General features: G+C 40.7%; 1 protein-coding gene across 2 annotated transcripts in view; it reads right to left on the bottom strand.

The window, feature by feature from the left end:
• Window positions 1-13,483, bottom strand: part of RNF219 (ring finger protein 219) — a 43,276-nt gene extending 29,793 nt beyond the window's left edge. Inside the window, exons 1-2 of one of the 2 annotated variants that reach the window (XM_011953838.1) lie at window positions 13,347-13,483; window positions 298-433 (exon numbers count right to left, since the gene is read on the bottom strand). In XM_011953838.1, the coding sequence (XP_011809228.1) occupies window positions 298-433; window positions 13,347-13,418 (208 nt within the window). In that variant the 5' untranslated portion in view covers window positions 13,419-13,483. The remainder of the gene's footprint in view (window positions 1-297; window positions 434-13,346) is intronic. The other variant, XM_011953839.1, reaches the window with a different exon arrangement.
• Window positions 13,484-13,696: the final 213 nt, after the last annotated feature.

The following is a 13,696-nucleotide window of genomic DNA, read 5'->3' as shown; positions in this document are numbered from 1 at the left end:
CTTGCCTGAACTCTCTGGGCTTTTTGGGGAGGCCCTTAGCACTTGCTGCTTTTCTTTTGGTTCAGTTGCTATGAAAATGTAAGCTCCATGAGGCTCTCAGGGTTATTCCTCTGAGCACCTCTCAGTCCCTTGTGCTCCAGTTGCTCCACATACACATTACACAAATTACTCATCCACTCAGTATAATGTTGGCCAAATAGCATCACTGAAAATAGTCTATTTCAGTCTTCCCAAAATATATATTATTTGGAGATTGTTTCAAACCTATTCCTATGTGTATATAAAACAGTCCCTTACCTATAATTTCTTTGCAAGGATTTTCAGGAGTGATGGGGACTCTGCAAGCTGGACACTGGCTATTATTCTTCAACCACAAATCAATACAAATCGAACAAAATACATGGTTGTTGATACATATGACAGGCTGACGTACCTTTGGAAAAAAAAAAAAACACATCACTTTTAGTACAGGACAACAGTCATAATTAGAAGACCAAATGGTTTCGTTTAGAGCAAACTGCTTCTCTAGATTATAGCAGAGTAGGTGTTTAAGAAGGGATATATCCAGGGCTTTTAAAAACACTGCTTCTGTTGGCCACTTTTCTTTTTACACGTTTGAGAGAGACACTAGCTGAGATACCGGATCATGGAGACTGAAGTTTTTGACATAAAATGCTTTATTTTGTACCTAAACCACAGAATTCATGCCAAAAAGAAAATGCTTTTTGTTCCACTAAGGCTGGGACAATTTTGCTCAAACTCTTCTATTTTAACATTATGGAACCGCAGGATTAGGTTTTTGAAAATATAATTTAGCACAATCATCCATCTGATGCCTGAATCCTTTTCTCAATTCATTCCACTGTGTTACAGAGTAACAGCAACTATTAAGTACTGATATTTTACTAGAAATTCCCTAAAACCAAACAGTAATGAAAGCTAAAACAACCCAAAAGGCATGAGTTCCACTCTCCAGTAGTTTATAATCTAAACAGCAAACAATGCAGACAGAATTACTGAGATACACCAAATATACAAATCTTTGACTCCAGACTCCATTTAAACAAGCACAAATAATAATACCTTACATTTACAGCACCCCCTCCTTTTTTTTTTTTTTTGAGATGGAGTCTCGCTCTTTCACCCACGCTGGAGTACAGTGGCACCATCTAGGCTCACTGCAACCTCTGCCTCCTGGGTCAAGCAATTCTCCTGTCTCAGCCTCCTGAGTAGCTGGGACTACAGGCGCCCGCCACCATGCCAGCTCACTTTTGTATTTTTAGTAGAGATGGCGTTTCACCATATTGATCAGGTTGGTCTCAAACTCTTGACCTCAGGTGATCCACCTGCCTTGGCCTCCCAAAGTGCTGGGATTACAGGCGTAAGCCACCAAACCTGGCCTATAGTCATATTTTACAAAGGGCTTTCACATGCATCTTTCACCACCCCAACCCTTTTCCATCTCTCTTTTTAAAAATACCACAACTTGGTGAGGTAAACAGCGTAAATGTGCTTTACAAATAAGAAAACAAAGGCATGAAGAAATTAGGTAGCTTGCTCAGGGTTAACTGGGTGTTTTGACTGTGTGTAGTAGTTTTATCAGGAGGAAAAAAAGAAAAGAGACGTTGTTTTGGTTTTCTCCACAGCATTAATATTATCTGATATTATATGTGTGTTTACATATTTATTGTCTATCTCTCTTATCAGAATGAAACTCCATGAGAGCAAGAACTTCTTTACTCTCATTCATAACTAAACCTTTAGTGCCTAGAAGATAGCTTGGTACTTAGCAGGTACTCAACAAAGGTTTGTTGAATGATTAACTGCTATTAAGATAGTATTAACATTCAACTAGTTGAGAAAGTTGTCAGAAGGAAATAATGATTTAATATTTTTTGAAATAGCACAAATTTAACAATACAAACAAAAAGAGCACAGAAAAATATAGTCTTTCACTTGATTTACATGTTATCTTCACGGTGGGACTCAACATTTCATAGCCATTTTCTATTTCCCTATTCTAATAGTAATTACAGTGTAGAACCCTTCTGCACTAGGAACTGGAAGACTAGAAGGTCAAGGGAAAGCAGAATAAGTAGAGGGAGAATGAAGACGCAGAACCAACACAAACCACTTTTCTTGGAGAAAATGCTTGTGCTGCTCTATGTCTGACTTAAAAGGATGCTACTGAGTATTCGTTAATTTGAAAGGGGCCCCCACTCTCAAAGAAATAATAGATGCATGGCTTTTCATGACGGGCAGGTAATCATTTGAGTCTCATTACAAAGAGTTCTCTGGTCTCAGTCCGGCTTTCTGAACATTCTAGTTCTCCCTTGATTATGAACACTAACCCAAGAAAACTAAAAGATAATTTGGAATTGATTTAAACTTCTTCTTGGAGAAACTTAATTCTAATCATTCATTTCAACTGGTTTGACAAGATTCATTAAAAAAAAGAAAATCATGAACCGTAGTGTTTCAAAGTCTTCTTTCAAAGTGGTCCTACCAGCAGCCAGGAGTGAACGCTTCTCTATAAAGCATTCCTGGTCAGAGTCTCAAATGGCAGACAAACCCAAACTTTATTTGCAGGCTCTATTTTTTTTCTTAAAAATTCATGTGATTTGCAAGTCCAGACCATAATATATTTATATATGTTTTAATTTCATCTTTATGTCATGAAATCTTTTAAGAACACAAAAATCCCAAACCAAGAAGATATTGCTAACACAAAAATCCCAAACCAAGAAATTACTGCCTTATCTATTCTGTAACTTCCCCCAAACACACACACACACACACACCCCATATCCCTGCAATATTCCTAGAAGTACTATATGCCCCAAATTAGGAAGCTCAGGTAAAAAAGGAAGTTATCTACTGGTATCTACTTTTATAGTAGTAAGTTATTTTTTATAAGTTACGAATTCATCTGAAAATGGATAAAAGACAATGCTCAAGACATAAAAGTGTGCACATTATATGAGAGGATTCAAGATGCTCTGCCTCCCTTTCCATTAAAAAAAACAACAACAACAACACATTTAAAACAATCAGTAGGCCAGGCATGGTGACTCACTCCTGTAATCCCAGCACTTTGGGAGGCCGAGGTGGGTGGATCACCTTAGGTCGGGAGTTTGAGACCAGACTGGCTAACATGGAGAAACCCCATCTCTACTAGAAATACAAAATTGGTGGGTTGTGGTGGCGCATGCCTGTAATTCCAGCTACTTGGTAGGCTGAGGCAGGAGAATCACTTGAACCCAGTAGGCAGAGGTTGCAGTGAGTCGAGATCGCGCCATTGCATTCCAGCCTGGGCAACAAGAGCAAAACACCATCTCAAAAAAAAAAAAAAAAGGCAATCAGTATTTTTCATGTATTTGCTCCCACAACAAAGGTTAAATATTATCTCCCCAATCTACGAAGTGGTTGTGAGCAACTCGGTAGTTGGTGTTATCATATACTGAAGTGGCAAAGACAAGAAAAGCAGATTTCACACAAGGTAAAAATCAAGAATTCTGTTTTAGCTATGCTAAATTTGTGATGCTAAGCCCATTTTTAGGTGGACAAATTCAGCACAGCAGGTTTTCAGTCACTGGCATAAAAGATATGGGTATATAAAGCCATAGGACTAGAGGAGATCCCATGAACCAACAAAACAGCTGGTGAAAAGAAGGCATTCCAGCAAGCAAAGGAAGAGGAAGAGCAACCAGCAGAGGAAACTGACAAGGAGGGGTCCTGTGATGAAGGAAAGGAGAATATGATATTACAGAAGTCCAGGCAAGGAAGTTTTTCAAGAGAGAGGCAGTGGCCAGATAAGTAAAATATTGATGAGAGATTGAGTTTGATGTGCACTGAGATGTGACTATGGGATTTAACTGCTTGGAAGTCACTGTGATCAGCTACCAACAAGCACTGTTTCAGTGAATGTTGGGGATGGAAATCTGACTGGAGGTTGAGAGACAATGAAAGATGAAGAAGTGAAGTCAGAAAATACAGACAATTCTTTCATGTTTTGCTGTAAAGGAGAGAGCATAAAAATGAGACCACAGTTAGGAATGCCAATGGGAATGATAAAGAGAGGATATTAGTGATGGAGGAAGAGTGATGGGGGTATTACAGCGATAGGCAGCAAAGTCCCTAACAAGTCAAGAGGGGAAAGGGATTCAAAGCACAAAAGGAGATTTTGGCTTATACAAGAGTGAGGGTTTGTCTTCTTTTGCAACAGAAGGGAAAGTAAGAGGTGTGTGAACGAATACAGAGGGGATGGAAGATCTGTGGATGGTACAATGAGGAAATTCATGTTCCAACTATTTCAGCTGCTTATCTTTTGTCATTAAATATGGAGTGAGGTTATTAGGTGAAAACGAGAAGGGAGGTGAGTTACAGATTTGAGGAAACAGGAGAATAAAGCAGTAATTTTGAAAAGTGAGAAAGCAAATTTACTAGGGATATGTAGCAGATTGCTATACACTGTTGAGTTCCTTTTCCAGGTCTGTGGTTTCTAATGCAAAGTAAGATTAATTAATGTAGGTGTGTATTTTTCTTATCAATATTTAGCTGTGGAGATTCAGGCAGGAAGTAGATGAGTAGTTTGGTTTATCCAGAGTTGGGGTTTTTGCCAAGGAGGAAGAGACAGGGACTGATGGTAACAAATGACCACAAATAATAAGGGAAACACGTAAGTGGTAATGATGACAGTGAAAAAGTGATAGGGTCAACAAAAATGTCTCGATAAGGTTAAAGTAATGGTGGAGAGTAAGTATGATGGAAACAGGATCGGAGAGTGTGATGCTTATAGTCAAGATACTAAAGGTGGTATAACTGCTTTCGCTAACGTTTTGTCCTGGGCCATCTTATCTGATATGTTCTATTTTCACTCTCAATCTCATGTGTCACATGGCATTAATATCTATCCTATGCTGACAACTCCCAAGTCTCCCTCTGTAACTGGACCTCAGTAAGTGGCAGAGCTTAGGCTCTGACAGACAAACCTGGGGCCAACTCCAGTTCTGCCATTTATTGAGCAATCTGACTTTGGGTAAGCCTGTTAGCTACTGTGGGCATCAGCTTCTGCCTCTGAAAACTGTGGCTTAACCTAGCAACCTTTTCATTCAGGTTTAAGATAATACAATGGATGTTAGCACGGACACTTCCAGAAAGCAATCCCTCAAAAAAAAAAAAAAAGGTAATAATATTACTATATCCAAGTGCCTAGGAGCCAACTACATATAAGGATACTGCAGCTGCCTCAACCATAACATGTCCAAAATCAAACTTGGCCTCCACACACACTTGCTCCTCTTCCTGCACACCCTCCCATCTAAGTTAATGAGATCACTACTTCTCCACTTGAGCTACAACAGAGCTATGTCTGAATCAGTCTTTCTACTTATCCTCACCATCCAAACTGTCACCAGATGCTGGTATTATACATTAAGTCTAAGAAGTCACAGATATGAAGATTCACCAATATTTTATGTGTCACTAAGAATGAAAAACTGTCAATTACAATTGTTAAGATACAACCAGATTCCAGAGATGTTATAATTTGAAAAAAACATGTACATCTCAGAATAGTCAAAACATGACAAATCCACCTCCAAATGTTCTTTCACCTCTCATCTATCCTTTCCTTTGCATCTTCACCCCAAAGAATTTAAGGTTCTCACTCTTTTACCTTTGATCTATGGCAATGACCACCTCCCAAGCTTACAAATGTTCATTTCAGCACGCCTTTCACAATGACGCCAGAGCTACCTACCTAAAATATGAATAAGCAGATTTCACTCCTCTCCTACAAAACAGTAATGATTTTTCTCCTGCTCATAGTTCAAGGTATAGCCTTCAAAGAACATAATCTAATTCTTAAACAGCCATTTCCTTTGATCTACCATTTCAATATTTGACACAATGCACACTTCAACTTCACAGGTCTACTTATGTTCACCAATAAGAATATGAACACTGGGGGCTCCCTGTTTATGGGCTCCCTATTTATGGAGCTCCCATTTCTCAGCTTGATGTATCCTCCTCCCTAGGAGGAGGTTTCTCCATCCTCCCTAGACAGTAACAAAAAAAAAAAAAAAAAAAAAACCTTCCCTCCTTTTAAGATGCAAATAAAATGCTACCTCCTCTGCAAGCCTTCACTAATCTTTTTCAGAATTAACCAAGTCTTTGACAGGGCACTCTGTTCATTTATTTAATGTTCACCTCTTTCTGCATTGTGCTGTACTTAAAAACTGTTTACATCCTGTCTTCCTTAATAGATTTCAGGCTCACTGACCTGGGTGAGTGTCTTTCTCATCTTTAACAATAACTGTAAGATTAATAAAAGTGAATTTTGATGTACTACAATAAAAGGCTGAGATAATAATCCTAAAAGTGTTTCAAGCAGCAAAAGGTCAACAGCCACTGTCAAACTGTGAAAAAGCAAAAGTCTAACCTCCGCATTTAATATGCCAAAATGATACGGAACCACCACCACAGGCAGACTGCTTGGCTCTGTCTACTAAGAGCCATTAACAATGTCACCCACAGGAAAATTTTCTGCACTGTTGGATACCTGGTATTATCACCACCTTTGTGTTGGAGGATTTCTGAAACAGTTAATTCATTTCTTTGGAAATGAATACTGGAATGAGTATTTATCAGATGAAGATTTCTAGACAATGGAATCAATGAATTTATCTTAAGAGAATAGAAATTTCTAAATAACTACTAAAACAAGTTACTTGTTTTATATTTGACTGTAATCTGTGGTAGCAAAACACAAAGAATCTAGCACCCATCCTCTTCTACCCAGATCCTGCTCTGGGCAGAACAAAACACACACATGATTTTCTTTAATAAGATCTTTCCAAGACAAAAAAAAGTCATCATTTGTCACATTATTAGACTTTCTATCCGACTTACTTTCCAATGAGACCTGTTGCAATAAAACAGAACTCATGAAATAAAAATACAAGACCAAAAAATGGCAATGGTAAGTAACATACAATTCCAAAGTCATCTGGAGTAAGCACATTAAAGTGGTATCCTAGGGAGTGGTCCCCAACCTTTTTGGCACTAGGGACTGGTTTCGTGGAAGACAATTTTTCCACAGACTGGAGGGTTCCACCTCAGAACATCAGGCATTAGAATCTCATAAGGAGCACACAATCTAGATCCCTTGCATGCAGAGTTTGCATTAGGGTTCGTGCTCCTATGAGAATCTAACGCTGCCTCTGATCTGATAGGAGGCGGAGCTCAGGTGGTAATGCTACCTCACTCCCTGCTCACCTTCTGCTGTGCAGTCCTGGTTCCTGATAGGCCACTGACTGACCAGTACCGGACTGAGACTGGAGACTCCTGCCCTAGGGTATATCCCCCAGGTGAAAAGGATGGGCCCTTCTTACTGGAATGGGCCTGAGGGGGCAGTCCTTGGTGCAGATATATTAACCTTACAATCTGTTACTCTACTCTGATATTTCATTTCTTTTAAGGATGTTCCAGTCTTAAGAGACTCCAATCTACCACCAAATCCCCTTTCTTAAAAAAAGCAAGTATACTTGGGCAGAGACATGCCCAAGACTGTTGTTCATTAATATCCGTATCATCCTAGACTCACCCACCAGGAGTTATACATCGGCTTCAAACAGCATTTCTCAACTTTGGCATTACTAACATTTTGGACTGAAGAAATTTTTGTTTTAGGGGGTTTCCTGTATATTACAGGATGTTTGTCTAGCAGCATCCCTGGGCTCTACCCACCAGATGCGAGCAGCAGCCCCTTGAAAACAACGAGAGATGCCTCCACACACTGCCCCATGTCCCTAGGGGACAAAATCTACCTCCACCTAGTTGAGAACCACTAGTATGGGATATTCACAGGAATCTTACTAATAAGCTAGTGGGGCTGTTAGCATCAAATCTATTTTCAGTTGTGGAAACTGAGACTCTAAGAAATAATGATATGGGTTATAAATGGTAGAGCTAGCATTTGTACTCAATGTGATTCAACTGCAAAATCACGTGTTCTTTCAACTAAGAAACAGTTATTTCTTCCTTGGAGCAGGGTTAGTGAACAATAATCTGGGAATAATAAATACAAGACGATGTGCCTGAAGGAAGTGAGATCCTGGACACTGATGGAGGTGATGGGAGTGAAGAGGGTATTGATGAACTTTACCAACTGGTCTTGCAATTATATCTACTATAAAATCAACCCCCCTGCCCTCTGGCATCCTCCCCTCACTAGAGACAAGAGCCTACTCTGCTTCTGGAACAAATACTATTCTTTCTAGCACCTTGTCAAAACTTTATGGGTTTCTCTAGTGAAGACCTGGAAAGACAATGAAAAGGATTAGTCTTCGGTGTAAAAATGACTATGGTGGGGCACCACTACTTCAACATTAGGAATTTGGAAACTTTTCAAAGTAGAATTCCTGCATAGCTCTTGGTTACGTTTTAAGACATCCCTGGCTCTGGGCCAAAATTTAGGTCCTATAACTTAAGGAAAAAAAAAAAAAAAACCTGTGTGAAAAAAGTCACTTAATGCCCGTAGTACTGGTTCCCCATTCCTGTCCAGGTAAAAGGAGAGATGATACATCTCTTCTCTCCTACCTTCATCCCTACCAGAAATGTTTTAGGATAAACTGGAATTGTATTTGTCAAGTAAGTATGTCAGCTATTACATACCAACTCGGAAAATTACTAGGATACATCTATGATTTTTGAATTATTATACACTACATAAAAATACAATATTGTTAGACTTTTCTGAAAGTGACTAAATCCTTCAAACTTATTTTAAACTGGAAAAAAGAGAAAAATGTAGAACTTGCAGTCCATATGGCTTTTTTCCAAAGCAAATTACTTACGACAATTATGTACAAGGCTGGTTCTTAAATCCACTCTTGGGAACTGACAGGCAATCAGGACTCAAACATGGACTCCACGTACTGACGGGGATGACTTGCTGGTCAATCAACAGCTCCAAGTGAACAGTGATTAATGAATTTTGTCCTACTGGAGTGAGGACTCTAACTTGCATAAGGCTTTGTCCCTAGCCCTATCTTTTCAATATTTTAAATAAACAATATGGGTGAGAAGCAGAGAGGCATCCCCGAAAGAAGGGATCCTTTTGATAGCATTCCTTATGGGAAACAGTCTATTAGAGGATACTCCAAGACACAGGAACTCCTGCATTATAAGGAAGCTGATTTCATTTCTGGTTATTTCGGCCAGAAAGCTTGACCTTAACATTAAGTAGAAGTCATTATTTTATGGAGCCACACAAGGCCTGAGTCCCTTCCAAATGAAAAATATTTTAATTATTTAAAGATTCTCTATCATATCCATTCATTCCAGCACTATTCCAGTCCACCTACATTCCAACCCCAATTTCATTCTCTCCCAAATGCCTTCAAAATACTCTGGTTGTTTATCTTAAAGAGTAGGGCCCAAAACTGGACTCATAGTCAAATGAGAAATAACTGAATATGATACATTTATGTTGAAAAAGCATTAGTTACTTTGCACTTCTCTTGAGAATCTCCTTCACCCTTTCATAAAACCAACTGCGGGCCACATTTGGCTTTCACTCATGGCAAAATGCATGCATGGCTAATAGAAAGTATTACATGCCATAATTTGGTTTCACAGTTTGAGTCTCAATTGAAAAGATAAACCCCGGAATTATCTAGAGGTAAACTGGTTTGTAACAGCCTGGTGGCACTATCAAAACGTCACTTAACAGATACCCTGGGATAGATCATTACTACATTTCTGCTGGCTGGCCCACCAGTCTAAGAAATTTAAAAAAAAAAAAAAAAAAGGAAGAATAGGCAAGAAAATATGCTATACAAAAATCATCCCATAGGATGGTACCTAACTTCTTCAGGTCACATACAGCTCTTACTTACAACATTTACAAAGTAACTAAAAACATTACTGGGAAGAGAAAATTCACCTTTAAGACTGAAGTAGAGACAGAGGTCTGAATTTTCCAATTTTAAGTGCAAAGGCAAAGTATTAACAGGTGAATACTTAGGCTCTCTCTCCTTCCTCTCCATCCCCACTGGCATCTATCTCTCCAGATTTAATGCCCTGCCCTCACCTCTCCCCCTTCATGGTATCCACTTTGTGACCCTCCATCAAAAAGTGGAATAATCAAATAATCAAAAGAGAAGATGGTGACTGTGAGATCTGGGGACATATGGTGACAGTGGCACAAGAAAAAATATCTTTAAAAAAGAGCTAGGCAGGAAGGACCTTAGGACCATTCTCAGAAGTGGCCAGAGATGTTCTATGTTAGGGAAGCAGAAGTGAACCTGAGGACACGCCATTTTTAATATCCCACAGTATAATATGTGTAGAAGGGTGAGCAGCACAATCATATTGAATTTGCTTTCACTATACAAGAGGCAAGAGTCATGGAATCAGTTGAAAATTCTGGATGTACTGTGGCAATTTCCAGAACAAACAGGTCTCATTTGGTTGGGAATGCAAATCTTCATTTAGAAGTGTTCCAGCTTCATAAAGCAACTGGGAAGAACAATTACTGGAAAAGGCTGGTTTCCTCAGTTTGAGGGCTGGCCTCAATGGCTACAGCAAAAGCTAACAGTTATTAAATATTACGTGCCAGACTTTATGCTAAACTTTACACATGCTTTGTTTAATCTTCTGAAAACTGAAAGGACAAGGAATTCATGTTATTACCATATTTCTACTGTTACAGATAAGGAAACAGGCTCAAAAGAGTTAAGTAACTTCAGCCGGGCGCAGTGGCTTACGCCTGTAATCCCAGCACTTTGGGAGGCCGAGGAGGGCAGATCACCTGAGGTCGGGAGTTCAAGACCAGCCTGACCAACATGGAGAAACCCCGTCTCTACCAAAAATACAAAATTAGCTGGGCGTGGTGGCGCGTGCGTGTAATCCCAGCTACTCGGGAGGCTGAGGCAAGAGAATTGCTTGAACCCAGGAGGCGGAGGTTGCGGTGAGCAGAGATGGCACCATTGCACTCCAGCCCGGGCAACAACAGCAAAATTCCATCTCAGAAAAATTTTAAAAGTAACTTTTAAAAGGTTGTATGACTGGTAAGATTAGAACTCGGCTAGTCTGAATGTAGAACTCAGGCCCTTAGTCACCTCACCGAAATTTCTGCTTCCATGGTAGTATCTGGCGGGGGGGGCGGGTGGGGAAGCCAATTTAAAAATCCTTAAATTTTTTTTTTTTTTTTGAGACAAAGTCTCACTCTTCTCTTCTCTCCCAGACTGGAGTACAATGGCGCGATCTCGGCTCACTGCAACCTCAGCCTTCCAGGTTCAAGCGATTCTCCTGCCTCAACTGGGATTACAGGCGCCTGCCACCACACCTGGCAAATTTTGTATTTTTAGTAGCAATGGGGTTTCACCATATTGGCCAGGCTAGTCTCAAACTCCTGATCTCAGGTGATCCGCCTGCCTCGGCCTCCCAAAGTGCTGGGATTACAGGTGTGAGTCGCCGCGCCCGGCCTAAAAAGTCTTAATCTTTTTATTTTTATTATCTGATTTTTATTTTATAATAAAGTTAACCAATAGAGAAAAAAAAAAAACACTAAAAGTGCCTGCTGTCATGGATGAGCTTAGGTGAGTGTTTTACGAAGTAATCTGAAGACAAATGATGATAATGATAGAGGTTCAACTGCGAAGACTCAAAGCCTTAGTATTCCGAAGACACAAATGATAGTATAGAAGTTCAACCACAAAGACTCTAAGCTTTAGTATTCTTATTTTAAAAATGGAAAAACAGCCCTATCTTAAAGCACTGGTGTGAAGAGTAAACAAAATAATACATGCATACAAAAGCACTCTGTAGTCTGCAAATCACTCACTATATTCTACGATGTACCACTCTCATTAAACACAGAAAGTATAGGTTTGGTAAATCACACAGAACACTGTCAACACAATTGCAAAAGACAGCCTATAACCAACGGAAACTAGGTATAATGTGTAAAAAATTACTTCCCAAGCATATTTTTATCAGCCTTTAAAGCTAGTGTTGGAGGAAATTAACTCAGAATTTAACACCCATTTCCAGGGACTTTATGTCCGGAGCCAAATGCAGACTGAGACAAATAGAAACATCGCTTCTTCCTTCCCCCTAGCCATGCATGCAGGCAGTAAGCAGTAGCAAATGCCAGCTCAAACACCACCATCGAGGAGGCCATCCTTGATCACTCCAGTCAAACTGATCAAGCCATCCCCAATACATAATCTCCCAGCACATCTGCTATTTCACTGGCATTTCATTCTGACTGTTATCAAGAATTATCAGTTGCTTCCAATGCTGACTTACTTCTACTTTTTGAACCCAGTAAATTCACATAGAACTTGAATCACCCCAGGCAGATCGTACTGGCCGGCACTCAAATGCTTGCTCTAGAAGTTTATATTTCTCAAATCTAAGTCTACGGCTGTAGTTTCAGTCTGCGCTGGCGGGTAAACACACACCCAGACACACTACAGACGTAAAAATAATTCAGGGTGGGGAAATATTGGTGGTTGTATCTTTCCCCTTTTTGATCTATTCGGTAAAGATATGCTCTTTAAAATACCGAAAGTGAGGCGCAAATAGAAATGAAAGAGGAGAGGGATGCATTAGAATATTCAAAGCTCCGTTTCTAAGTCAGAACCACTTTCCCTACTTTGTTTCACAAACACGGTAGGCACTTGCATCACAAAGAGAGTATTCTATCTCCTGACTGACCCATTCTTGGAGTTAAAGGCCACACCTCTTATTCTAATACTCTCCACTGGCACTTACTATTTACTTTTCAAATTAGGAATTCGGAGCAAAGGTCATCCTCAAGGCCAGGGTAAGAAAAGGCAAAAGGTCTAGGAAATGGAAAAGACTCAATACACAGCACCACAGGCCCCAGAAGATGAACACTAGTTACACAGAGGACTAAAGAGCCCGAGGTGAGGCTCCCAGGAAATGTGTTTTAATAGGTTTCACTACACGCCACGCGAGCCTGCACAGGGAAGTTAAACATCGCTGCGATGTGTTTCTGATGGGGCCTCTTGCGAGGCCGGCGTCTTGCCGGTGTGAGGCCGCGGGCGGTGGCAGGGCCGTCTCGCCGTCCTCCTGGCAGACCACGGGTCGCTGTCACCCTCCTCCGAAAGGCGCCCAGATGAAACCATTAATCACGGTGCGCTGCCCCAGTCTCCCAGGACGCGGCCTCCCATCAAGAACGCGGGTGAGCGTTTTCTCCCATCTCGGCGCCTCACGCCCCTTCCCCGCCCCCCGCACGAGACCGCCCTCGGCCCGGCAAGCGACTTCATATCCAACCCCGTTTTGTAGCTGTGCCCACAATCACCCATTACCTTCCCCAAGCAAATGTGGCACGTGATGGGCAGAGTGAGCGACAATGTAACATTCTGCACGGTCTGAGCCATGGCAGCGTTCAGAATCCCGCCAACACGGAAGTCCCGCCGACCTACCGCCACTCCTCGCCAAGACTGGGCACGCGCGGACCGGCTACGGCGGCCCGATAGGGCCATAACCTGCCTGGGAGAGAAAACGGAAACGCACTTTCTAAATGCGCGATCTCCAAGGTATTTTCCTTTCATTAAAAAATAAATAAATAAAATAAAACAAAATCACTGGTTAGGGAACTGCAAGATACCTACGAATGTGTAGGAAGGTAGTTTACTACAAGTCTCGAGGATCTTGG

Source organism: Colobus angolensis, unplaced genomic scaffold (assembly GCF_000951035.1).
Source record: "Colobus angolensis palliatus isolate OR3802 unplaced genomic scaffold, Cang.pa_1.0 Scaffold374, whole genome shotgun sequence".
Lineage (NCBI taxonomy): Eukaryota > Metazoa > Chordata > Mammalia > Primates > Cercopithecidae > Colobus > Colobus angolensis.
The sequence above is the reverse complement of the archived record's forward strand: the minus strand, read 5'-3'. Positions and strand labels throughout refer to the sequence as shown.